This window comes from Camellia sinensis, chromosome 2 (assembly GCF_055761805.1).
Source record: "Camellia sinensis isolate YWXY chromosome 2, ASM5576180v1, whole genome shotgun sequence".
NCBI lineage: Eukaryota > Viridiplantae > Streptophyta > Magnoliopsida > Ericales > Theaceae > Camellia > Camellia sinensis.
The window spans coordinates 142,084,378-142,110,761 of record NC_138962.1 but is presented as its reverse complement, the minus strand read 5'-3'; the positions used below and the strand labels follow the sequence as shown (position 1 = coordinate 142,110,761).

At 32.9% G+C, this 26,384-nt stretch overlaps 1 protein-coding gene across 1 annotated transcript; it reads left to right on the top strand.

Moving 5' to 3' along the window:
* Positions 1-691: 691 nt before the first annotated feature.
* LOC114278248 (putative calcium-transporting ATPase 11, plasma membrane-type) lies at positions 692-16,901 on the top strand. Its single transcript, XM_028220255.2, has 7 exons — positions 692-898; positions 11,759-11,813; positions 11,903-13,836; positions 13,941-14,099; positions 14,918-15,089; positions 15,192-15,490; positions 16,338-16,901. Exons 1-7 carry the CDS (start codon positions 725-727, stop codon positions 16,650-16,652), a joined length of 3,108 nt encoding a protein of 1,035 aa, XP_028076056.2. The 5' UTR covers positions 692-724; the 3' UTR covers positions 16,653-16,901.
* Positions 16,902-26,384: the final 9,483 nt, after the last annotated feature.

The window sequence follows — 26,384 nt, the reverse complement described above, 5'->3', positions numbered from 1 at the left end:
GATACTCTTTATGGTGTGTAGTGGTTTTTTCTTGCCAATATGGGGGTTGATTGCATTTAGTTGTTGAGTTTGAGTTTAGGTTTGGTGGATTTCAATTATTGATTGTTAGACTTTTTTAATTATTGTGAGTTAATAGTCTGTTTGATTATATAAATATTTCTCAAAATTATTATTTCTTTGACTTTAAAAAAAAAATTAATCAATTTGAATCTTCAAAACAAGCTCGAGATTTGCCAACTGCAACCTAAACTCCAGGTTCGTTTGGCATTGGTTAATATAGTCAACTTTTTTGTATTAGAATTTTTTTAGTCTGGCTTTTTTAGTCTCATTTGGTTTTTGTCTTGGGACTTTTTTAACTTTTGTGAGAAAAAAGTATAATGATTATAAGTAAAAAATAATATTTTACCTTATTGATTTTTGTAATTAATTTTACGTTTTTGTGATTATTTAGCCAAAAAAAAAAAAATTTGTCAAACCAGGGCTAGTTTGGATAAAATTATAATTGCACAATTACAAACCCCAACAGACTAATATGGCTAATATAATAAAGTCAAATATTGTTTGATTTGACTTTTAGGTTCCCGCGTTTTAAGGGAGGAAGTTTGATTGCATCTTGCCACACAGCAAACCCACGCCTTAACTTTTAACCCTAACCCTAGTTCTCTTATAAGACAGTGGTGTCATAAAAAACTTGGGATTTTGAAGAAGCCAAGCTTTGGGGAGAATGGAGAAGTACTTGAGACAAAACTTCGATGTGGAACCGAAGAGACCCTCGGAAGAAGCTCTAAGGAGATGGAGATCTGCCGTTTTCTTGGTGAAGAACCCTCGCCGCCGCTTCCGCATGGTGGCCGATCTCGCCAAGCGTGCCGAGGGTGAACGCAAGCGCCTGAAAATGCAGGTTTGCAAACTGATTCTATTTTTCTTTTTCTCTTTCTTACTTTCTTTCTTCATGATCCTTCTTTTTTTCTTTTTCTTTTTTTGCAATAGAATTTATTGATTTGCATTCCTTTTGTTGTTGTTGGTCTAATCTAAAGATGTCTATGGTTGGTTGGTTGATTGGTTGATTTATGGATTGGGGTTGGGTTCCAATGATAATGTGTTGAGAGTTTTCTTAATAAAAGAGACGTGTAGTATACAATATGAGAAAAGTTAAAGATCATGAAAATTTTTTCATAAAAATGATCATGAAAGATTTATGATCCTTAGATTACCTTGATTAATGTGTGGTACTTTATTCTAAATGTAATTCAAGCGTCATAAAACTTTCATGATTATTTTCATGAAAGGTTTTTCATGATACCTAATATTACTAATACAATATTTGGTAAGAAGAAGTTTCTTGAGAGGCAAGCCAAGTGAAAGCCATAAACGTGCATATCACATTCTCAGAACCAGCAATACAATAGAATAGCAAAATTTTAATTTGGACGACTGCTTCAACAATTCTATTACTTGTGTTGTTGGTTGTGTTTCTTGGGATACCTCTTAGATATTAGATTAGATCTGGCGAACATAAGACTTAGTCTCTCAAACTAATAATTTTCTACTCTTTACGCTTCTATATCGTATATACCTTTCTTTATTATATATATGTTTTTCTATATGTTAATAGTTTTGTTATAAATATTATCATATATTTTATTTTTATTTTTTGTATAATTACAACAATTTATAATTCTTAAATGATGTTACACATTATTTTTATTGTTATGTATTTTTTTTATAAAGTTAAAAATTTTATGATTTAAATTTTTTTTTTTTTTTTTGAGAAAATGTGTAATTTTAATATTTATCACAAAAGTGAATAATATGTACCCAAAAAAATGCATAATGAAATGTTTATCATACACTTTTTACGAGTGTATACTGAAAAAAAAATTCTGTTAGGTTTAGCAAGAGAAGTTTCACATATACAGAATTAAAAATTTAAAAAATAATAATAATAAAATATACACCACTGTGGCAACCTTGAACCACCTCTGGTTAAAACAAAGTAACGTATGAGAATATTTGAATTTTTTTTTTTTTTTAAATTCTTTATGGTATGTAGGAATTCCAATATAAGAATGCCGCTGATTTTGCTAAATGAAGACAAAGAAAGGAATGTCTATTACATCCCTTTGTAGCAACTTTCAATCATTCGTTTTTTTGTAGTAACTTTCAATCATTCGTTTTTTTGATGGCCGTTATATGTTATTTTGTTTCTTTATTTTTTAATTGTGATATATTTTATTCTAAATTTTGAATCTAAAGACAATCAAAAATGTTTCTTTTGTAAATAATCTATTTCAAATGTAAATTCATTATACAACTTATTTTGTGTTGATTAACTTATATATTATTTGAAATATAATGCCTTTTTTTTAATGAATAACGTTAAAACTTCCTTGGTTATAAAGCTCTGTTTGGTTTGGTTTTCATAATCTATTTTTAGAAAAAATTTCTAAGAAACTAAAACTTAAATTGGTGATTAAAATTAAAAACACAACATTTTTATACAATTTTATCTTTGAGAGGGTAGAAATAATTTTTTTATATTTATTTTCGTTAAATTAGTTTCTATCTTTTTAAAAATCAAACATTACGACAATTTTGGTTTCATTATTAAACCAATCCATAAATCAAAGAATTGAAAACTAAAAATATTTCATATATTAAACATATCGATTATATATTAAAGTTTAATAATCATCAATTACATGATAACCATCTAAAAATATGTGTTAACAACAAATACAACCATCTGTTACATGATAACCATCCAAAAATATCAACAAAAATAATCATCTATTATATGATCATCTTCCAAACACATACTAAAAATTAATTTAGTAAAAAAATAAATAAATAAATAAAATGTAAAAGAGTTATCATTTTTATAAAATTTTATCTTTGGTGAGTAGAAATAATTTTTAAAAATTCAAAAATAATATTTTGACACTTATTTTTATCGAACTAGTTTATATTTTATTAAATTGACAACTCTGCCTTTGAAATTGAGCAATAGTGTCTTTAATTATCTTTATTTCAAATGAGTTTCAAATTTCAAAATCAAATGTATCACAATTGAAAGATTAGATATCAAAGTGATACAAATCTCAAATTATAAGAACCATTAGTATAATTCGTGTTTTTTTTTTCATTTCAACATTCATAACTCCTCAATTATAAACTACATATAACTGCTTCAATTTTAATTTTTATTATTATTACTAATTTAGCTCACACATTTTTGTGCCTCTCATTCTATTAAGAATTATCCATTTTTTTCCCTACAAGTACGACCGGTTGGTAGGCCACAAAGGCTTGACTGTTTGTTCCGGGATACATTATCCCTGAATTATTTGGTTTGATTGAATTTGTATCCTATGTTTGTTTAGTTATGGGATTAGATGTCTGGATTGGACTATTTTTAGTGGATTAGATGTCTGGATGGAACTATTTTTAGTGAACCTAATGTTTGGTTAGACGGACTGGATAAGGATAAATGTTTAAAATACTATTTTACCCTTGTAATTTATAATTTTTATTTAATATATAATTTTAAATTTGTAATCTATAATTTATAATTTATAATTTAACAATACTAAAAAAATTTAATTTATAAGGCCATAATTTTTAATTTATTATTTTCAATTAAATTAAATTTATAATTTATAATTTATATTTTATTTAATATGTAATTTTAAATTAACAACAATAAAAAATAATTTTATTTAATATATAAATTAAATTTTCAACAACACTAAAAAAATTTAATTTATAAGGCCATAATTTATTATTTATTATTTTTAAATAAATTTAATTTATAATTTATATTTTTTATTTAATATATAATTTTAAATTAACAATACTAAAAAAATAATTTTATTTAATATGTAAATTTAATTTTTTAATAACACTAAAAAAAATTAATTTATAAGGCCATAATTTTTAATTTATTATTTTTAATTTAATTTAATTTATAATTTATAATTTATAATTTATAATTTATAATTTATAATTTATAATTTTTTTTAATATATAATTTTAAATTAACAACACTAAAAAATAATTTATAAATGTTCAAAAGATTATTTTACCATTTTCTAATTGTTTGCTAAGTGATATCATGGGGGTAAAATGGACATTTCAGAGTCTAATCTAATGGGATACCAATCCCATGGAAATAATCTCACACCCCCCATGGGATAGGATAGTCCCACAAATATGGGACTAATAGTCCGGGGAGACTATCAGTCCAAAACAAAAAAAATTGAAACAAATAATGGACTATTAGTCCCGTGGGACTTATAATCCAATTTTACACCCTAATCCTTCAAAACAAACACACCCTCAGGGCCGGCCCTGAGTTCGACGAGGCCTAAGGCGAATTTTGAAAATGGGGACCCTTTTATGTTAAAAAAAATTCATGAATAAAACGATAAGTTACAATTTTTTTATTTGTTTGTAACCATAAAAAATTTCCTTACACATACAATTATTAAAATTATAAATAAAACAATTTAATAAAACAAAATTAGAACAAAAAAATTAGGAAAAAATTATTCAATTAAAATTGTTAAAGACCTAGGTAAAAAAATTTGAGCAAAATTATTTATTCCACTAAAATCTAATAGATAAAGAAGGTAAAAATAAAAAATAAAAAAATAGGGCCCATATATTGTCTGTATTATTTTTCTTGAGCCCAAACACTTTTTTTTTAATATATATTTTCATTTTAATAAATATGGACCAAACTACACTTATAAATAAATATGGAGTAAATTATACATGGACCTAAAAAAATATTTTGTGGCTCTTTAAATTGATCCTAAAACCCAAGAAAAAAAACATTGAGCCTATAATATTTTTCCAAATTTAGGGGCCCTATGTTATATATGTTTATATGTGTTACCAAATTTAGGGCCCTATTGTCTTTTATTTATTTATTTATATATTTTCATTTTAATAAATATGGCCAAAACACATTTATAAATAAATATGGGCTAAATTATACATGGGCCCAATAAAACATTTGGGGCCCTTTAAATTGATCTTAAAACCAAAAAAAAAAAAATTGAACCTATAACAATTTTTTTAATTTTGAGGCCCTATTTTTAGACCAAAATATGGGGTCTAAGGCACAAGCCTTACCTGCCGTAGGGTAGGGCCTCAAAATTAAAAAAATTGTTATAGGTTCAATCTTTTCTTTTTTTTTTGGTTTTAAGATCAATTTAAAGGGTCCCAAATGTTTTATTGGGCCCATGTATAATTTAGCCCATATTTATTTATAAATGTGTTTGGCCCATATTTATTAAAATGAAAATATATAAATAAATAAATAAAAGACAATAGGGCCCTAAATTTGGTAAAACATATAAACATATATAAGACCCCTAAATTTGGCAAAATATTATAGGCTCAATGTTTTTTTCTTGGGTTTTAGGATCAATTTAAAGGGCCCCAAAATATTTTTTTAGGTCCATGTATAATTTACTCCATATTTATTTATAAGTGTAGTTTGGTCCATATTTATTAAAATGAAAATATATATTAAAAAAAAAAGTGTTTGGGCTCAAGAAAAATAATACAGACAATATATGGGCCCTATTTTTTTATTTTTTATTTTTACCTTCTTTATCTATTAGATTTTAGTGGAATAAATAATTTTGCTCAAATTTTTTTACCTAGGTCTTTATCAATTTTAATTGAATAATTTTTTCCTAATTTTTTTGTTCTAATTTTGTTTTATTAAATTGTTTTATTTATAATTTTAATAATTGTATGTGTAAGGAAATTTTTTTATGGTTACAAACAAATAAAAAAATTGTAACTTATCGTTTTATTCATGAATTTTTTTTAACATAAAAGGATCCCCATTTTCAAAATTCGCCTTAGACCCCATCGAACTCAGGGCCGGCCCTGACCCTTATGCATTGGTAAGTCGAATATAGGACCCAATCTAACTTATTCAGGGGCACAAACCAACTTTAGATATAAAAACTGAACTGAACGGTTCAACTAAAAATAAATAAATAAATACCCCGGGGTATCAAATTAATTTTGAATAAATTAAATTATGCAAACTTAAAATTAATAATTTTGTAATTAAAAATGGAAGAAGAGTAATGTTAAAGTAATATTTCATTGTAGTTGGTCGAATTTTATTTGGTATTACAATTTTATGTTTTGTTTGATATATTTTTTCTTTTCTTTACCTTTCTATTCTTTAAACTGAATTTGTCTTAAACTAAAAATCAAGACGAAATACTTATCCTTGTGAATTCTTGTTATAACTTTTTAATCTCTAAATCTATCTAAGTAATTTTAGTAGTTATATATGAAAGTAAACTGTGTAGGTATTACCAAATTAAAGAAATTATGGGTGTACTTACCATTTAATCCACAAATTATTTTTTATAAAAATATAAAAGGACCCATCATTAGAATTTGCCTGGTACCCATAAAACTCAATACTGGCCCTACAATGAAGAAACCTCAATTAAGCAATTTTTAAAGACAAGGAGATTGTGTTGGTTAGCATGAAGATGGTGTTTTCACTTTGCTTTTGTGACCTTCATGAAGATGGTGTTTTCTCTCATCGCCTTTTTCTAATCCCTCTATCAACTTGCATGGTAGGAACGGAGTTTGGGAGAGAGAACAGAAGAGAAATGGGAATTCTCTCTGTGTTTCTTCAAAGTTGTTTAAGATTGGCTTTGTTAATGACCGTTTGACTTTTTTTTTTTCTTTTTTTTTAAATCTTAAAAAAGAGTAATGTGTTTAAGAAGTGAAAAAGTTGAATTGTAGTTTGACTTTATTAAAAATAACTTATTTAGTTAGATTCAAAAAAAACTCTTAAAGTAGAACTTTACTATATATGCAAGTTTGTCATAAATATAGTAACTCTCGTTTGGGGACTGACTATTTTAGCTAAAAAGTCAAAAAGCTAACTAAAACTAATCACATCACCTCTCTACTTTTCTGTACATCTTTTCATAAAAAGTCAAAAAGTTACTAAAATAGCATGTTCTCAAACAAGGTCTTGTGAGCAACCAATTATGACTTTTTAACTGTACACATATGAGTAATGTTAGAAATTTTAAAAATTTTATTAAAATTTTTACTAAATGTTTATATGGATATGGGACCTACATAATATGGGTCTTACATAGGTCTCACACCCATTAAGACATTTAGTAAAATTTTTAATTGAATTTTTAAAATTTCTAATATTTTTGATAAACATATATATGGTGTCATTTACTATTTCATTTACATTGCCGTTAATATTTGTGGAGTTTCGTTTGACTGTTCATCTAATCTGTGAATGGTCAAATATTCATTTCATTGGTTTAGTTACTTTGACGAACTCCAAAACCAATATATTGTCAAGCAGACATATCTTTAAAATTCACCTATTTTATATAATTCAAAAGGTTGGTCTTTCTTCATCCATTTTAACTTTTTGAGTTTACTGTAGAACTACAACCCTTTTTTTTCAACTGATACATTACAAAGCTAGTGGTTCCTAATCTCCACTTCTTTTTTTTTCTTTCTTTTTTTTAAATAAATCTTAAGGCTTCATGTTCGAGTAATCAAAGCTTTTTCAGAAAGAAAACAAATTTCTATTATGACTTATTCACCCAAAAAAAACAAAAAACAAATTTCTATGTTTCTATGCTAGCTGCTGCTTCAAATGATTTGTATGTTTGATTATTTACAACTTTCTTTTTTGGCAAAATTGATTACCATTACATTGAGATTCTTTATTGGCAAAAAATAAATAAATAAATATTGATCTCTTTGATAATTCACAAAAGGAATAGATAGATAATAAATAGTTTTAATTACTCTGAAGGTTATTTTTATTTAAGAGAGGTAATAATACCAGTGAAGAGATCTGAGGACATAGAAACTTAATATGTGTTGTTAAGAAGGATAACCGAACAAGAAGATACTTTTTTCTGAGTCTTGCATTGGAAAAATTTAGAAAAGAAAGGATGCCCCATGGGCTGTGCGCTATTTTGGTGGGTTTGAATCCAAAGGTAAAGATATATAATTCCAAGCTTCTTGGTCAATTCAAGATAGGCCAGATATAACTGTGGATGGCTCAATGGAGAAAGGTAACAAAATTCCCTTTTTACAGTTACTGGCTGTTTTTGATACTTTAGGTGGTAACTGATGATATTTCTGTGTTCAAAAAAATAAAATTTTAAAAATTATCATTTCCGGTCGGGCTGTAATTTTTTTCTTTTTTCCTTGGGAATAAAGGGTATCCAAAACTTTATATACATACCGAGTAATTATTGAGCACATATCTTGTTTGGGACAAAAGCCTGGACTCAATCCAAAAAATATATATATATTATTTTGATTGGATTGGATTGGATTGAATTTGATCTAGTTACTCTGAAATATTTGAAAATAAAATTTTACTACTCTTTCTCTTTTAAATAAATTTGCATGTATTCGTACTTTTCAAATTGCAGTACACTAGTGAATCATCCTATTTGCCTAGTTTGTTTATATTAATCTAGTGTTGGCTGTTATGAGAGAAGTTATTTGGTGGTCCAAGATCAGGGCCAGTTGGCACTCTAATAGCATATTACTTGGTGAATAGTCTGACGAATGAACAGTAATATCCTTCATGGCCTCACCAGCAGGGTCCTACTTAATGGGAATAGGATAGGAGCACCATGTGGTGTTGCTGTAGATCGAATTATAATTTTTCCTATTATGAGACCATGCTTGGGGATTGCACATTTTGGGTAGTAAGATGTTCCCAAGCATTGAGAAAGTTCTTTGACTCTCCAAATACTTAAAAATGATAAATTCCAAAAAAAAAAAATTTAAATTACTTAAAAGATCATATCAGCTTTTATTGGCTTCTAAAAGTCACATTAGCATAAATCCGTTACAACATGTTTGAATCATGAATTTAGATAGAAATTTAAAAAGAAAAATAAAGAGAGAGTTTAACTTATTTCTCATTCATAGTTTTCTTATCTTTTTTCTTACCAAACCCCTACTCAAATCCTTAATCAAAACACAGCCACAGTGAATTCCATCTCACCATTTTTGCAGGCCCACTAATAATATCTATAGTGGTGTGTTTGTGCAAACAAATTAATAGATTTCTTCAATTAAGGAGAAAAATAATGCTTCAATAGAGGTGTGTGTTTGTTTGTTAAAGGGGAAGTGAGAGAGGTTACTTTATAAATTACACTTAACACACTCTTAACATTTTAATTGCACTTACATACTCATTTAATTAACAAAATTTTAACACAAAATTTAAATGTTATTTGTATGCATTTTTACCAACTAATACACGCAATCACACACATAGTTTTAACATCTCCAAGAAACCACTGCACTAATTTTAGTTATCTGTCACCTCAACTCATAAGTTATATAGAAAACTGCGTCGTTTTTTTTTTTTTTGATCGGCAAAAAAGAAATTTTATTGATGGAATAAACAAGTACAAGGTACAAGACAATTACATCAATAAAGAAAAGGGAAATGCAAAAGCATCACAATGAGCTAAATGATCCCAATTAGGTTGGCACCACAAAGCTCATCCTATCATTTGCTAGCACCCCAAGTTGGTGAGAGACCAACAAAAAAGAAAAGACCATAGTAACATCAGAACAGCCACCCAACCAACCAACCAAACCTAGCACCTAAGCATAGTCTGATTTACGGCCCTGTATGCTGATCAACCACAATTTAAATTCCTAGTGCTCATTATGCTAGCATAATCTTCACAGCAGCACAACCATAGAATAAAACCAGTTCAGAAGAAAATCAGATCAAAATGCAAACCCAAAAATGCAGCAACAGACCAGCTCATCTCAACATAACAGAGCCACCTAAAGTAATAAGCCACCATATACAATGCACTAAAACTGCTGCTGCCACAAAATTCAATATCTTTTGAGTCCTACTTCAGAGGCCAAGGTATTCATTCATGAGCAACTCTCCCACTACCAGCTGAGTAACTTCAAAAGCAACCACTAATGCAAACTTGAAAACTAGAAAATACTTCTAAACCTCAGATCCACCAAAGCTGCAGCTGACAGAGAAAACTGCCTCGTTGATGTGATGTCGCCCTATTTTTGCACAGAGTTGGCCCTACATATCCTTTTCATTAGTAGAAGAATACCATTCATGACGTTATTTTCCATTTTTGCATTCAATAATGCTATTTCTTGCAATTATGAAAGTCACCTTCTATTGACCATAAAATTAATTGCATAATTTCCTTTCCATCAACATAAATATTAAGTAGTTTAATAAGTGTTTAAATTTAAAATATATGATGTGGAAATGAATTTGATCTATATATTTAAAATTATGATCGCTTTTCTAAATATATATATATGTATGTTTATTCTATATATGTAATGTGTTAAAGGTCACTAGTAACCCAAAAAAAAAGGAGCCAGTGTTCCTTTCAACTTGTCTGTCTCTCTTGCTTTTTTCTTTTTCTTTTTTTTTCCTCTCAAATTTTGTTTCATAAATTTACTGTAATCTCTCGCTAGGTATTATCTTTCAATTTGTTTATTTCTGAACGGAAGAAAAAATTATTTGAAGTATATTTGTATGAAGTATGCAGCCAATGTTTTTGTTATAAAGCCCCATTGGTTGTACTATTTGCTCCTTGTTATTATTAATGGAAGTTCATTATTTTTGCTGATAAAAAAATTTTAAAAAAATGTGGCTAATAGCACCGCTGATACTTCTAAAAAGCACTGCAAGTATTACATGTGACGATGTTCAGGACTGTATGCACAACATAAACCACCATCCATTCCAACCTTGTTGAGTAGGAGGTGGTTTGTGTGGTGAAATATATGGTGCCTGTAGCATTGTTGGATGTTGATTGGCACTCCCCTCTTTGCATACCTATTACTTGGTAGAGAATTAACAAAAGACTGCATTACTAGATGGACAACAACTTGGGGGTGCTAGGTTTGGTTTGTTGGTTGTTTAATTTCAGATGTTTGGCTGATGGTCTGAATTTGGTGGCTGTTCTAATGTTACTATGGTCTGTTCTTTTTTCGTTGGTCTGTCACCAAATTGGGGGTGCTAGCAAATGATAGGATGAGCTTTGTGGTGCCAACCTAGTTGGGATCATTTAGCTTATTGTAATGCTTTCGCACTTCCCTTTTCTTTATTGATGTAATTTGTCTTGTACCTTATACTTGTTTATTCCATCAATAAAGTTTCTTTTTTGCCGATCAAAAAAAAAAAAAAAAAAAACTAGATGGACAACAAAAGAGCTCCTCATATAACTTATTTTAGTCAATTTTCCTATGCTTCCCTTTTCTTTTTCCATTTTTTTTTTTTATTTCTATTTTAAAGAAACCATGAATTAGAAATTTACCTGCTCAAAGCAACAACACCAACTTTCATTCTCGCTCTAGTTCGCCGTTCAAATATTGCAGCTCTAGAAAATCTATGCAAAAACAATATAAAAAATGGCATGTGGGTGATGACAGCATAGTGTTGATTTATTTCTCGTTAAAAGTTGAGGACACATTGTTTTAGTAGGACAGGCAGCCTGTGACATATCATTGTAGTGTGGCAGGTCATTAATTGGTGTTTGTAGGACTAATTTATGGAATCATGAAATGGTTGACTGGTCCCAAATTCATGAGCATGGAATGCTGCAGCTTGCCACTTCTTCGAACTCAATAATTCTGCTTTCTGAGTGTTCTTCAACATTTGAATTGGTTTTGGGCTTATTATTGTGATTCTAATTTTGTCCAGGAAAAGATCCGAGTAGCTCTATATGTGCAGAAAGCAGCATTTCGTTTCATTGACGGTTTGTTTGTTACTAAATTCACCCCGTATTTTCTTATCCATTCAAACTCTGTTTACCTATCTCAATATTATCTTTTTTGTCTAGAACAGCGGGTAATCGGGTTGAGCACAGGCTGTCTGAAAATGTTAGGGAAGCTGGTTTTGGTGTTGAACCAGATGAACTTGCATCTGTCGTCCGTTCTCATGACAGCAAGGGCATGGAAACCCATGGTGGAGTCGAAGGATTCGCAAGAAAAATTTCTGTCTCGCTGAATGACGGTGTTGTTTCAACTGACATACCTCTAAGGCAAAAAGTCTTTGGCTTGAATAAATTTGTTGAGAAACCTTCCAGACCTTTCTGGATGTTTGTCTGGGAAGCCTTGCAAGACCTGACCCTGATCATCCTCATTGTATGTGCTGCAGTCTCTGTAGGTGTTGGAATTGCCACAGAAGGATGGCCAAAAGGTATGTATGATGGGCTAGGAATAATACTCTGTATTTTCTTGGTGGTTATGGTTACTGCAATCAGTGACTACAAGCAATCCTTGCAATTCAAGGATTTGGATAAGGAAAAGAAGAATATAATTGTTCATGTCACTAGAGATGGAAGCAGACAGAAGGTTTCCATCTATGATTTGGTTGTTGGGGATATAGTACATTTGTCCATTGGAGACCAAGTTCCTGCAGACGGGCTTTTCATATCAGGTTATAGCTTGTCCATTGATGAATCAAGCTTGTCGGGTGAGAGTGAGCCTGTGGATGTCGAGAAAGAGAGGCCGTTTCTTTTATCCGGGACCAAAGTTCAAGATGGATCTGGTAAAATGCTGGTAACATCGGTTGGTATGAGGACTGAGTGGGGGAGATTGATGGTTACTCTAAGCGAAGGCGGAGAAGATGAGACACCATTGCAGGTGAAGCTAAATGGAGTAGCAACCATTATTGGGAAAATTGGTTTGGCTTTTGCTGTAGTGACATTTTTGGTTTTGACCACACGGTTTCTAGTGGAGAAAGCACTAAATAATGAGATTGCAAAATGGTCTACAAGTGATGCACTGAACCTTTTGGATTTTTTTGCCATTGCAGTAACCATACTTGTGGTTGCAGTTCCAGAAGGGTTACCATTGGCAGTAACACTAAGTCTTGCCTTTGCAATGAAGAAACTAATGAATGATAAGGCACTTGTGAGGCATCTATCTGCATGTGAGACAATGGGATCTGCTAGTTGCATTTGCACAGATAAAACTGGAACATTGACTACAAACCATATGGTACTAACTAAACTATGGATCTGTGGAGATGCTAAATCGGTAAAAGGCAGTGAAGCTAGAAATTCATTATCTTCTTTATCTGAAAGACTACTAGGCATTCTATTGCAATCTATATTCCAGAATACAAGTTCCGAGGTGGTGAAGGGTAAAGACGGAAAGACAAACATCTTGGGCACTCCAACAGAGACAGCGTTGTTAGAGTTTGCCATGGATTTCAAAGATCTTAATGCCTCTTGGAAGGAGTCTAAGATAGTAAAAGTTGAACCTTTTAATTCAGTGAAGAAGAAGATGTCTGTGCTTGTTGCTCTTCCAGGTGGTGGGCTTCGAGCATTCTGCAAAGGCGCATCAGAAATCATCTTGAAGATGTGTAACAATATTGTAAATGAAGATGGGGATTCTGTGGCTCTCTCAGAAGAACAGAGGGAAAACGTCACAAATGTCATAAATAGTTTTTCCTGTGAAGCTCTAAGAACTCTATGCATGGCTTACAAGGATATAAAAGATGGTTCGCAAGTAGATAGTATTCCTGATGAAGACTATACACTTATAGTAGTTGTTGGGATTAAGGATCCAGTTCGCCCCGGTGTAAAGGAAGCCGTTCAGACTTGTTTGGCTGCGGGGATTAAGGTGCGAATGGTCACCGGTGACAATATTAATACTGCCAAAGCCATTGCTAAAGAATGTGGTATATTGACAGATGATGGTATTGCCATAGAAGGGTCTGATTTTCGTGACAAAACTACCCAGGAGATGAAGGAAATTATACCAAGACTTCAGGTTTGGCAATAGCTCTAATAATTTTTAGTAAAAATGATCATTTGGAATCCATGCAAAACATATATATATTTTTCTGATTGCTCGGTTAAATTTGAATTGTGCAGGTGATGGCTAGATCACTACCCTTGGATAAGCACAAGTTAGTAGCCCATTTGAGGACTGAGTTCAAAGAAATTGTGGCAGTGACTGGTGATGGGACCAACGATGCTCCTGCTTTGCATGAAGCAGATATTGGCCTTGCTATGGGTATAGCAGGAACAGAGGTTTGTTTCATTGTCGATTCAATTTTTTTGTCACAATTATTACAATCTCTTCTTCCAAGGTTACTGTTTCTTATTTTCTTTAGCTGCGTGTGCAGTTGTGTAATTTTATTTATTTATTTCATATTCTTGTTGCCCTTGTTGTTGCTATACTTGTGAAACTACTCTTACCTTGTACCCATGGGGATAGATGATATAGATTCTAAAAACACAGAACTGGACACCACAGGTTTGTGAGTGTATGTGTCCCATTTTTGCTTGTGTAGCAAGGCTCGGAAGGACTATACCCAAGCCACAAGCTTCTTGCACTGTTTTGTAAGAAAATGTCCCATGCTTTCAATTAGTTATGCTTAAGAACGACCACAAAAACGATTTTGGTGGCCATTTAAACATAAATTGGATAAGTTCGAGAATAAATTGATACAATTCAAATATTGAGGACCAAACTGAAAACTGATAGAAACTTTGAAGACCTGATAGTGTATTTATTTAAGTCTAGTGGAGGAAAAAAAAAACCATTTCTGAGTGAACATTTATTTATGCATACTTCTTTTGGGTGTTAATTAACACAAACTCATCTTTGTGATCCTATGTCACTAGGAATTTACTCATCCATTGTTTTTTTTCCTTCTTAGAAAGCTATTTCAGTTTAGGTACTTCCATGAATCATGCAGTCTTTTTCTATGTACCTGCTCTTATCAATGCAGAGGACTTACAAGGGCAGCAATAGTTGAAAACATTTAATACGGGCATGCACTCTATTTTCTTCGAATATTTTTCCTAGTATCTTAACGAATCATCTTCACTAATATTTCCTACAGGTTGCAAAGGAAAATGCTGATGTTGTCATAATGGATGATAACTTTAAAACTATTGTGAATGTTGCCAAATGGGGTCGTTCAGTTTATATTAACATTCAGAAGTTTGTGCAATTCCAGCTAACAGTTAACATTGTTGCTCTCATGATCAATTTTATCTCTGCTTGCATCTCCGGTGAGTTCATCCATCAATTAACCTTTTCAAAAAAATTCCGTCTTATGGGTTTTCTAACTTACACAATGTTAGATGAAAAGTAATATCTGGAAGAATTTTCAGGATCTGCTCCTCTTACTGCTGTTCAGTTGCTTTGGGTGAATATGATTATGGACACTCTCGGAGCATTAGCTCTGGCTACCGAACCTCCAAATGACGATCTGATGAAAAGGCCTCCTATTGGGAGGAATGTTACTTTTATAACTAAGGTCATGTGGAGGAACATTATAGGTCAAAGCATTTATCAACTGGCTGTCCTTACAGTTTTCAAATTTGATGGAAAACGTTTGCTGAAGCTCAATGGTTCAGATGCTAACTCTATTCTCGATACATTCATATTCAACACCTTCGTATTTTGCCAGGTACTTGTACTAAACTCAGCTATTTACATTTGTTAAAACATAAACTTTTTATCTCAATCTATCTTATTTGGAACATGGATCGCTCCAATATGTGGAGCAGGAATGGGAACGGGGACAGGAACAGAAAACTTGGATAGATTATACTAATAGAATTTTAGTTACTTTCAAGTAATTTCCATTTAACAACTAGATGTCCAATAAAATGTAGTTTATTTTTTTCAAATCAAACATGAACATATGAAATAACATATTTTTGTGTGGACTTTATGACCAATTCTTTTACATTTTGTCATGCCAAAACTCTAGTCTCGTTAAATTGTGGTTCAGTATATTTGGTTTTTTCCCCTCAAGAAAACTTTACAGGAAATACATTGGAAAAAAAAAATACTGGATTTCTTAGATTGCTAAATTCCTTGCTTTTTAAATGACATTATATGTTTCAAAATGCGTGTCCCAGAACATAAATTACTAGGGTATTTAACGTTTTCTGGTAAAACTGATTTCATTGCTCTTTTGTGTATTGTTTTAGTTGATTTGAAAGTTCATGGCTTATGAATTTCTAATCTTGCCTTCTAGCTGTCTAAAAGCATGCAAATTCTAATCATATTTAGTAGCAAGAGAAAAGGTAGTAGCAAAGATTTGTATGCTCCTCATAAAGCTAAAATTAAACAATGTTTGGTTCCGTTTAAAATTTCTTTAGTTTTCAATATGTGCAAGGTGCATAAAAACCAGAGTCACTCTTTTGTTCTGTCAACGAATCAATTATAAACATAAACTCATAAACTCGTAATACATTAGTCGACAATTAACATTGATGTTTTTCTTTGGATTGCTTGTAATATTTCAGGTATTCAATGAAATAAACAGTCGTGATATGGAGAAGATTAATGTTCTTTGCGGAATGTTTAGCAGCTGGTTATTCATGATCATCATCATGTCGACAGTAGCTTTCCAAATTGTTATAGTTGAATTCTTGGGCACTTTTGCAGATACTGTGCCACTAAACCTGGATTTGTGGTTAGCCAGCATATTAATCGGAGCAGTAAGCTTACCCATCGCTGTTATCCTCAAGTGCATACCTGTTGACATGGCTAAGCCTACCACCATTGCCAAACATCATGATGGTTATGAACCTCTTCCTAGTGGTCCAGACCTGGCATGATTAGATTAAATTAAAGCTTTCATAGAACCTACTTGAAGCTCAACTGTGTTCCAAATGGTGCTAGCTGAATCGAAGCGACTTGATCTTACTTAAATATGGTTCCTATTACTTTTTTCAGTTCTTTGGATTATTGGAAGGTATGGATTGATTTTTTTTCCCCCCCAATATTTCTTTTAATTATTTTTTAGAACTAGGCTGGAAATTGTACGTTTTGAGTAGGAAAATTTGGAGAATTTGATTCACGTTTAATTCTTTTTGGGTAATTTCATGATGGCTCTTAATTTGGTGTCTCCTAAATTTCTGCTTCAAGAAATGGCAAGTGATTCTCCTTTATTTTCTCGTCTATAAATTTGCACTGACGTAAAAATTAAGCTTCAATTGCAAATTGAATCTTCATGGTCAACAATGGTTGTTTCATGGAAATGTTGGGCATGGATTACATGTAGGCCTTATTACAAACATATAGGTCTTATTACAAACATGTAGGCCTTATTACTTCAATTTTTTAACCAAACATCGGATTAATAATTTTATTGGACTATTAGTATAAGCACATATCCGCCCAAACAAATATGGCAGTAGGTCTATAGTGGCAGAGCTAGGTTAGTGAGGGGAACAATACTAAGACAAGTTAATAGGTTGGATCGGGTTGGGACAAGGCATAGTTTGGTTTGGTAAAAATATCAATTATCTATATTACAAAATTATTCCACTATCATACTGGTTAGTGAGATTATTAACCAACAAAACAAATACAAAATTCATGAGGGACATGACCTTCAGAACAATGAGAAGGCTCCACACAATTATACAAATAGACTGAAAACTTCATGTGGGAATAGTCAATTGCTACAAATAGCCAAATTTAGAGAAGTAGCGAGCCTTAATGCCTTAAAAAACTCAGTAAATTCCTTTCATTCTAAATATAATAGACCATAGCAGCTCAGACAATTATATAGTTAAATGATTTTTCATTAAATTTTCTAGTAATCCATCTAATTTCATTAAAACCGAACAAATAGATCTCCTGAACTATTGACGGTTTCACTTTGACCTCTTGCATTAGCGTGTACATTTTTAAAGTGAAACACGTCAATAGTTCAGGAGTTCTATTTGTATGCTTTTATAGTTTAGAAGACAAAACGATACCTCTTAATAGTTTAGAGAATCTATTTATTTACTTTTATAGTTTAGGGATCAAAATGATATTTTTTTAATAATTTTGGGGGTCTCTATGTAAATAATTTTTAAAAAAAATTCAAATGAGGAGAAAGAGCCTGTGCATACAAACAATCATCCATACCACATTTGACTTATGTGTTAACCATATAACCAGCGTTCGGCCTTATTACAAAGGACGATGTTCGAACGGAAGATTGTCCACGAAAGCAAGACTGCGCCTCGATGCTTGCTCCGACTTCCATAGTCCTTGGTTTGACCTCCTAATGACAATTGAGTCCTTGCTCTGGATGGAGTAATTTCGTATCCTCCATGTTAATGTACACCTCCTACACCACTAAAACCTACCACTACCACTACACACCTCCACTACTCCTCACCCACTCCACCTACCACCTCCACTTTACCTACTACCACCACCCACTCTACACCTACTACTCCCAAAACCTCTCTATATATAGGACTTGTAATATACAGATACATATATCAATAAATACAAACAAATCAATCAAAACATCAATAATAATATACATCTCAATTTATTATTTTACATGGTATCAGAGCTAGGTTAACAACCTAGTCATTCTGCTTCACCGGCGGGCGGCAGTCTCGCCTTGGCCGCCCGCCGGACCTCTACACATACCTTCTCTCCCGCTGTTTTGATTCGGAGTTAGCAGAAGCATCACATATTGATCCACACACTGCCATACACACAGACACCACAACACACACATGGGCTGAGGGCTCTGGCTCTCTTTCTCTTCAGAAGGAAGCTAGGGCATAGAAAAACACTGCGATTTTCTGTGGGGAAGATCAGCGTCTGCTTCACCGGCCATGATGGAGTTCTTTGTCCATCGTCATTTCCGACCCACTCGACGATCTGGGTCACTCCTTCTGCTACGTCAGACCTGACCCGAATCATCTTTCTTCCTCCACAGTCCACTCGGAGGAGACCACACTTTCCGATCAATCTCCGGCGCCTCCGTCAGCGCCAACACTTCAACCCCTCTCTCCACAGCCTTCGTCGATCTCTACAGCTACAACAGCTTCGATCGAGCCTCGGCTTTCGAGAGCCGGCAAAAAGGCAACACTGCAAGTACCTCCCAAGCACGGGCCATGCTCTCACCTGAGCACTTGGCTTCGATATTCGGAACAGAGAAGGACAGAGTCAACTGCCCTTTCTACTTCAAGCTCGGAGCTTGCAGGCATGGAGATCGCTGCTCCAGGCTCCACACCAAACCCAGCATCAGCCCAACCTTACTCCTCTCCAACATGTACCAACGCCCCGACATGATCACTCCCGGCGTCGACCCCCAGGGCCAGCCCCTCGACCCCCAGAAAATCCAACACCACTGATCTTCCTCAGAAGCCCAGGGTTATAAACCCCTTGCACCTGCAACTCATCTACAGGAGTAATTACAATAGAAAAGCATGTACTCTCTTTCTCTGAAAAAGAAAGTGAGTGAGTGACCTGTGCTTTCTTGTTTTCTTTTTTAAAGCTGCCTTCTCTCTTTTTACTTTCTTTTTATTTTATTATCTTTTACATTTTCTTTTCCTGAAAACCAACATACTTTTCCACCACCCCCACCTTTTTTATTTTATTTTATCACATACTTGCCCGAGAAACAGTTGTCATGCCTTCTCTCTTTTTTTCTTTTTTTTTATTTTATTTTATTCTCTTTTATATTTTCTGTTCAAAAAAAAAAAAAAAAAAAAAAAAAAAAAAAAAAACAAAAAAAACAAACCAAAGACGCAGACGCTTGCACACCAAAATCATTTTATTCATATTGGGGCTCACCCCGATCACCATTTTACAACAAAAAAAAAAAAAAAAAAAAAAAAAAAAAAAAAAAAACACAAACAACAACCACATCCCTTCTCTATTCTGCAGCAGGTCTCTTCTTCTTGCCTCCGTCCTGGCCGACCCTTGACGGTGTTGCCTCCGTGCTTCCCACGCCACCGAGCACATTTACTCCCTGCTCCTCCACTACAGCATATGGCGGCCCTCCAAATCGGAACATCACGGTGGCCTTCCGCTTCAGCTCCTTGTTTTCTGCCCTTAGCACGCTTATCTCTGCTCGCGCATCCTTATACATGCGTTGGAGCAGAGCCAGCTGGGAGTTTAATTGCTGCACCTCATTTGTCCTACTCTGCAGCCGGTGCGACAAGTTTGTGACCGCCGTCATGGACTCCACACATGCCTTCAAAGTATACTGATTCGCCTCCACATCCGACTGCACTGCCATTCTTTGCTCCACCGACCGCATCGGAAAGTTCAACGGAGCAAACACAGAGGTGTTTGGTTGCGATTCACTGGCCACCGCACCAGTTCTCTCTCCTGTGGACTCGTTGAGGTCGGGAAAGAGGGTAAGCAGCCCGCGGGAAGACGAAGCCATTTTTTCTGGGCAACAGAGTGTTATAGAGAGTGTTACAGAGTATCTTCTCAGCAAAACCTTCTCAGCAAAACGAAGAGTTTTTCAGAGGATTTTCGCCAATTGTTTGTCTTCGCCTCTGCCTCAGCTCTGTCTTGGTTAAATAGCCGAGGCAGCCACGCGCATCGCGCGCCTCTTCTCGCCGACAAACTGGCACGCCTTTTCATGGCACGCCTTTTGATGCATTCGGGCACGCCTTTTGATGACACGCCTTTTGAGGGTGCGGGCACACCTTTTGAGGGCACGACTTTTGAGGGCTCGATATCTACATCCATGTATATTTTTTGGGCAGCCTATATACACACTCATACAGTGTCTTCTACACCGGTCAGCTTTATCAATCCCTTTGTTTCAACCTCAAATAGGTTTCTATCTTCACACCTATTTGAGTTTGAGGGGGGGTTATACCAGTATAATGTATAAGTCGCCCATGGCGCACTCCCTAAGTCACCCCCTTGGTGCACCACCACAGTTTCTACATCGGTCCGACATGACCCCGTAAACTGTCTTCTACATCGGTCCGACATGACCCCATAAACTGTCTTCTACAACGGTCCGACATGACCCCATAAACTGTCTTCAACAACGGTCCGACATGACCCCGTAAACTGTCCTGCTACATCGGTCCGACATGACCCCGTAAACTGTCTTCTACAACGGTCCGACATGACCCCGTAAACTGTCTGCTACATCGGTCCGACATGACCCCGTAAACTGTCTTCTACAACGGTCCGACATGACCCCGTAAACTGTCTTCTACAACGGTCCGACATGACCCCGTAAACTGTCTTCTACATCTGACACGACCACACAGTGTCTGCTTCAACGGTCCGACATGACCCCGTAAACTGTCTGCTACAACGGTCTGACACGACCACACAGTGTCTGCTTCAACGGTCCGACATGACCCCGTAAACTGTCTGCTACAACGGTCTGACACGACCATACCGTGTCTCCTATCCTGTTTTATTTTATTTATCAGTTTACTTTTCTGTTTGTTACTCTCTCCAAACTCAAGTTGGTTAGTTCCTATCCTCCTTGAGTTTGAGGGGGGCTGTTAATGTACACCTCCTACACCACTAAAACCTACCACTACCACTACACACCTCCACTACTCCTCACCCACTCCACCTACCACCTCCACTTTACCTACTACCACCACCCACTCTACACCTACTACTCCCAAAACCTCTCTATATATAGGACTTGTAATATACAGATACATATATCAATAAATACAAACAAATCAATCAAAACATCAATAATAATATACATCTCAATTTATTATTTTACACTCCAAACTATATTCATTATGATGGGAAATTTTATAGTACACATCTTAGTGATAACTTTTGTGGTTTAATTAAGAGTTTTAATTATGATTTGGTTATAATTTAGTTATATATACGTTATGGTATTCTTTATGTGATATTAGTTATAATATTATTTTAATTATAATTAAAAAAAAATTATTATATTTTATGTATTGTTTGATTATAACAAATGTTCTTTTTCTTCTTTCTTTTTTTTTTTTTTGTTTACATAGGATTGAGTTATGACATTTATGATAATTAACTATATAAATATGATAATTTATATTAGACACACCCTCTTTTAACAGTACCATAAATAGATATCCAAACTAAGTATATTTATATCTCTTTTAAAATGGGTAAATTACAAATACACATCCTAAGGTTTGATTAAATCATCAAGTCAATTAACAGTTTTTAATGGTGTTATAATTATGTTTCAATTAATAATTTAAGTAAATTTATCATTATATAGAAGAGCAATTATGAATTATTATTTTTTTTTAGTTAATTCTGTTAAATAAAATTTTTTAATAAGGGAGTTTGTAATTTTTTAAACTATAAGAGACAATCTGTATTTTAAGCAAATTTCAAGAGATGTATTTATAATTTACCCTTTTAAAATTGGGCAAAGTTCTTGAAAATGGCTTTTGTTGTTTAACATATATATCTCATTGTCACGCATCGATTGAACAACCAAGGCTACCCAACTTCCATGTCCCACATGGACTATAGTTGAGAGCAATCTTTTGGATTCGGATTGTTGAGAAAACAGAAAAAACAACTGGGTCATAGGTTACTGATTTAACTGTCAATTTAATCGAATTCAACAATTTGCCATCATCAACTCAATCAAAATTAAACCGTGACCTTATAATTAATAAACAAATATAAAAAATGAGACGGTCAATCCAGGCATTGATTTTCTTTATCCACAAAGGTAAGTTTGTGCAAAATGACCACACTACTCCAATTATATATATATGGTATACAAGTGTGTGGTGTAATAGATTTAGAAATACTCTCTCGTCCAAACAGAACTCCTTAATCCTCCTCCACCCTCTTGTTTATCTTTTTTTCTTCTTTTCTTTTTTTTTTTCGCCATCCCCACTTCTTGTTGTGGCTTTCCTTTTATATTATTCCTCAGGGACTTGAATTGATATTTGTGTCATTCCAAGTCTGACCCTGAATTGATATTTGTCCACCCCTAGTAAGTAATTACAAAATAAATTAATTATATGTTCAAGTCTGACCCGACCCTGAATTGATATTTGGATATAATTATAAACTAATTGATAAATATCCACCAAATTAGGTGGATTTGAGTGGATTATAAACTAATTGATATTTGTCTCATTTATCTTGAGACAAATATAAAAACTATTTGTCTCAAATTATGTGGTCGGGTCACTATATAAACTAATAAACTAAAAACTATTTGAGCGGATTATAAACTAATTATAAACTATTTGTCTCAAATTATGTGGTCGGGTCACTATATAATTATAAACTAATTGATATTTGTCTCATTTATTGGATTAATTTGGTGGATTTCAGTATATGTGTCATTCCAAGTCTGACCCGACCCGACCCGACATCAGGCCTAACCTAATTATCCGAAGCCCAACTATAAAAAAAGTCCAAATCTCAAATCCACCAAATTAATCCAATACATATGAACTATTAATTTTTTTTTCTTTATCTTTTATTATTTTTCTAGTTTATTTTGTAATTAAATAATAAGATAAATTACAAATACATCATTTAATATTTGTTTAAAATACGAGTTGCTCCTGTAGTTTAAAAAATTATAAATATCCCCTTGTTAGAATTTTTTATTTAACAAAATTAATTGAAAAAATAAGATTTATAGCTACTCTCTTATACAATGATAAAATTATTTGAATTATTAATTGAAATAAATTTCTGACATCATTAAAAACTGTTAATTGACTTAATTATTTATTAATAAAATTGGGCATTTGTTATGAAATTAGAAAGTTGACGGGATGTAATTTTTAGAATTATAGAGAGAAAATTGTATTATAAACAAATTTTAAAAAGTGGATTTATAATTTATTCTAAATAATATAAAATAAATTTAATATTTTATAAATGAATGGGCCGGGCCGAGCAAGGCTAAAAACTCTTTATCTCAAAGCCCAGTCCAAAAATTAAATGGGCTAAAAATTTTAGTCCAACCCAGCTCTATGAAAGAACTATTTTTTTAAAATCCTAAAAAAATCAGTCAGACTAGGTGGGTTGGACAGGCGATTGGTTCCATGGTCATCCCTACTTACCTAGTATTGTGCTTCAGGCTTTATGCATGCATGACATTGCAAGTTTGATTATCTTGAATATCATCATGACAGCTTTTTAATGTGGTGTTGGCACGCATTCGAGTTCGGCTTGAATGGGCTAATGTTTTAACCGTGGTTCTTGTTGATTTGATGAAAATATACTAGTTTTTAGTTTAAAGCAACCAGTCAGTCCAGTTCAATTTTTTAGACATAGGTTGAGGGTTGAGGCCTTTCGATTCTATGAAAGTGGCATTTATTTACCTAGCAGACTCTAAGATGCTGTTTGTTAACCCTTCTTTATAATTTAAAGGGAGCTTAGAGGGTTATTAGATTGAAACCTAAATCAATCAACGACAGTTTTTATAAAAGTCACATTCATTTGTCATTATCTAAAGTTCATCTGTGTCGATGGATCAACTGTTTGAACCAGTCAGTCTTGCATGTGCATAGTCACAGTTTTTGTAAAAGTCACATTCATTTGCAATTGTTAAAGCTCGTCCGTGGACTAGGCGCTTAATGTTACCTCTTTCCCTTTTTTCTTTTTTCTTTGAAATAAAATTTAAAAAAATTAAAAAGATATTTTGTAAGACATCATAGCATCTGTGAATCCTGATCTCAAAATAATCGATTGTCGATCAGATTTAACTCAACCCATAAGAATGGACCCACCACTGAAGCACCTAATAGACCTCATCACACGCCACAGAAAGAGTCAAAATTCAATCGGAATACAACACAGAAACACTGCAGAAAAAGCATGTCCCTCAAGATTTAAACCTGACTTATCCTGTGAAAATGCAATGCGTTGTCCGCGACACCACCCATGTGGTCTCTTAATGTTTACTTTGATTTAGGAAGTGGGCAACACCGGGAAGTAAATAATTGGTTCTAATTGAATTCGAATAAAAGTCACAAATTTGACGAAGTGAGTATGTAGCTTTTACCAGTTTTGTTTCTAAAATCACAAATCCCCGTGTTAGAGAGTGGGTTGTTCGCCTTTCTAATATAGCAGATTGTTTACATTCCACTTGGGAGACAATTTTCTTAAAAAAATGATTGAAAATTTTAAGGGAAAAAAAGAAAAAGGAAATGATTGTTGTATATCTCCTTTTATTTAGATAGATAATGATTAAAAGAAGACATGTATACACCTTTTTATTTTATTTACTTTATATTTAAACGGAGAGTTTAGGTATTCTAATTTTGCTAAAGGTGTTCGGAAAAAAATAAGTAATAAAACAAAACACTCAATCACATCATTTTCTTTATTTTTTGACACGTTTTTTCATAAAAAAATTAAATAACCAATTAAAAGAGTCTATTTACAAACGGGGACTAGATTTTGATTTCTCATTAACTATCACACTTTTAGTGGAAAACAAAACTTAAATTTGTAATTTGTGTTTCTTTCCATTTCTCACCATTAATTATCTTATTAATTATCCAAACAAATGATGAGAAATCACATTCTCTCCAATTTTTTTTTCTTACCAAATCCCACAATCCAAACACTGTGTTAACCCCCACCCATAAATCTTGTCACTTTTAAGTGGTGTTTGGAAACAAACTAAAAATATATTAAAAAGAATCAATATAAAAAGTCAAATATTTCTCTTTCATTTTTTACATAACTTTTCATAAAAAAATAAATTCCCAAACACCACCTTAGTTGAAAGGAAGCAAAAAGAAAAAAACAAATTATTTTCTTTTTTTATGAATATATATATATATATATATATCTGAGTGTGTGATTTCCACCATAATTGTTTCTTTTCAAAAAAATAAAAAGTTTACTTTTCCTCCAATCATTTCCTATATATATACTATGGAAAATTTATAGATCATGAAACTATACACATTCAAAAACAGTGTGTACTATATGCAAATTATGATATTTGTGGTATTGATTATCATAAATATCATAATTAAACATTTTTCAATAATAACTAAAAAAACTAATCATAACCAAACACCACATAAAGTGTAGATCTTTTCAATCATAACTAAAATAATATCATAATCAACATTACAATGACTCATAACGAAAAATATAATAAATCATAACCAAATATTGTAATTGTCATAAATGGAACAGATAGTACACACCCCAGGGTGTGTATTGTAGAATTTCCCAAAGTTTTGTACCCAAATGGACAAACGAAAAAGTGAATCTCAATAAGCAAAAGCACACACATGAACAAAAGACAACCCTTACCTTAGAGAAGCTCACTTGCCTTGGTGATCCGGTGTGACAAGCCATTGTAGGATGTTGTGAACAAAGACAAGGAACGCCAATGGCTGGGTAGATGGTTTACATGTACAACATTGTAGGATGTTGTCAACGCAAGGAACGCCAATGGCTGGTAGATGGTTTACAGGTACAACACTAGTAGTTACAGACACATGGCTGGTAGATGGCACCCACAATGGGCAAAGGGCTTTAGTAGCCTCCTAGCACCAACAACGCTCTGTTGCGTTACTTCTATCACAAGATTAGCCACGCATATG

Bases quoted from the DNA above. Each gene is read 5' to 3' on its own strand.
- LOC114278248 (XM_028220255.2), top strand. From the start codon at position 725: ATGGAGAAGTACTTGAGACAAAACTTCGATGTGGAACCGAAGAGACCC. The intron at 13,837-13,940 runs GTTTGGCAATAG...TGAATTGTGCAG, and splicing joins AAATTATACCAAGACTTCAG to GTGATGGCTAGATCACTACC. The intron at 14,100-14,917 runs GTTTGTTTCATT...TATTTCCTACAG, and splicing joins TGGGTATAGCAGGAACAGAG to GTTGCAAAGGAAAATGCTGA.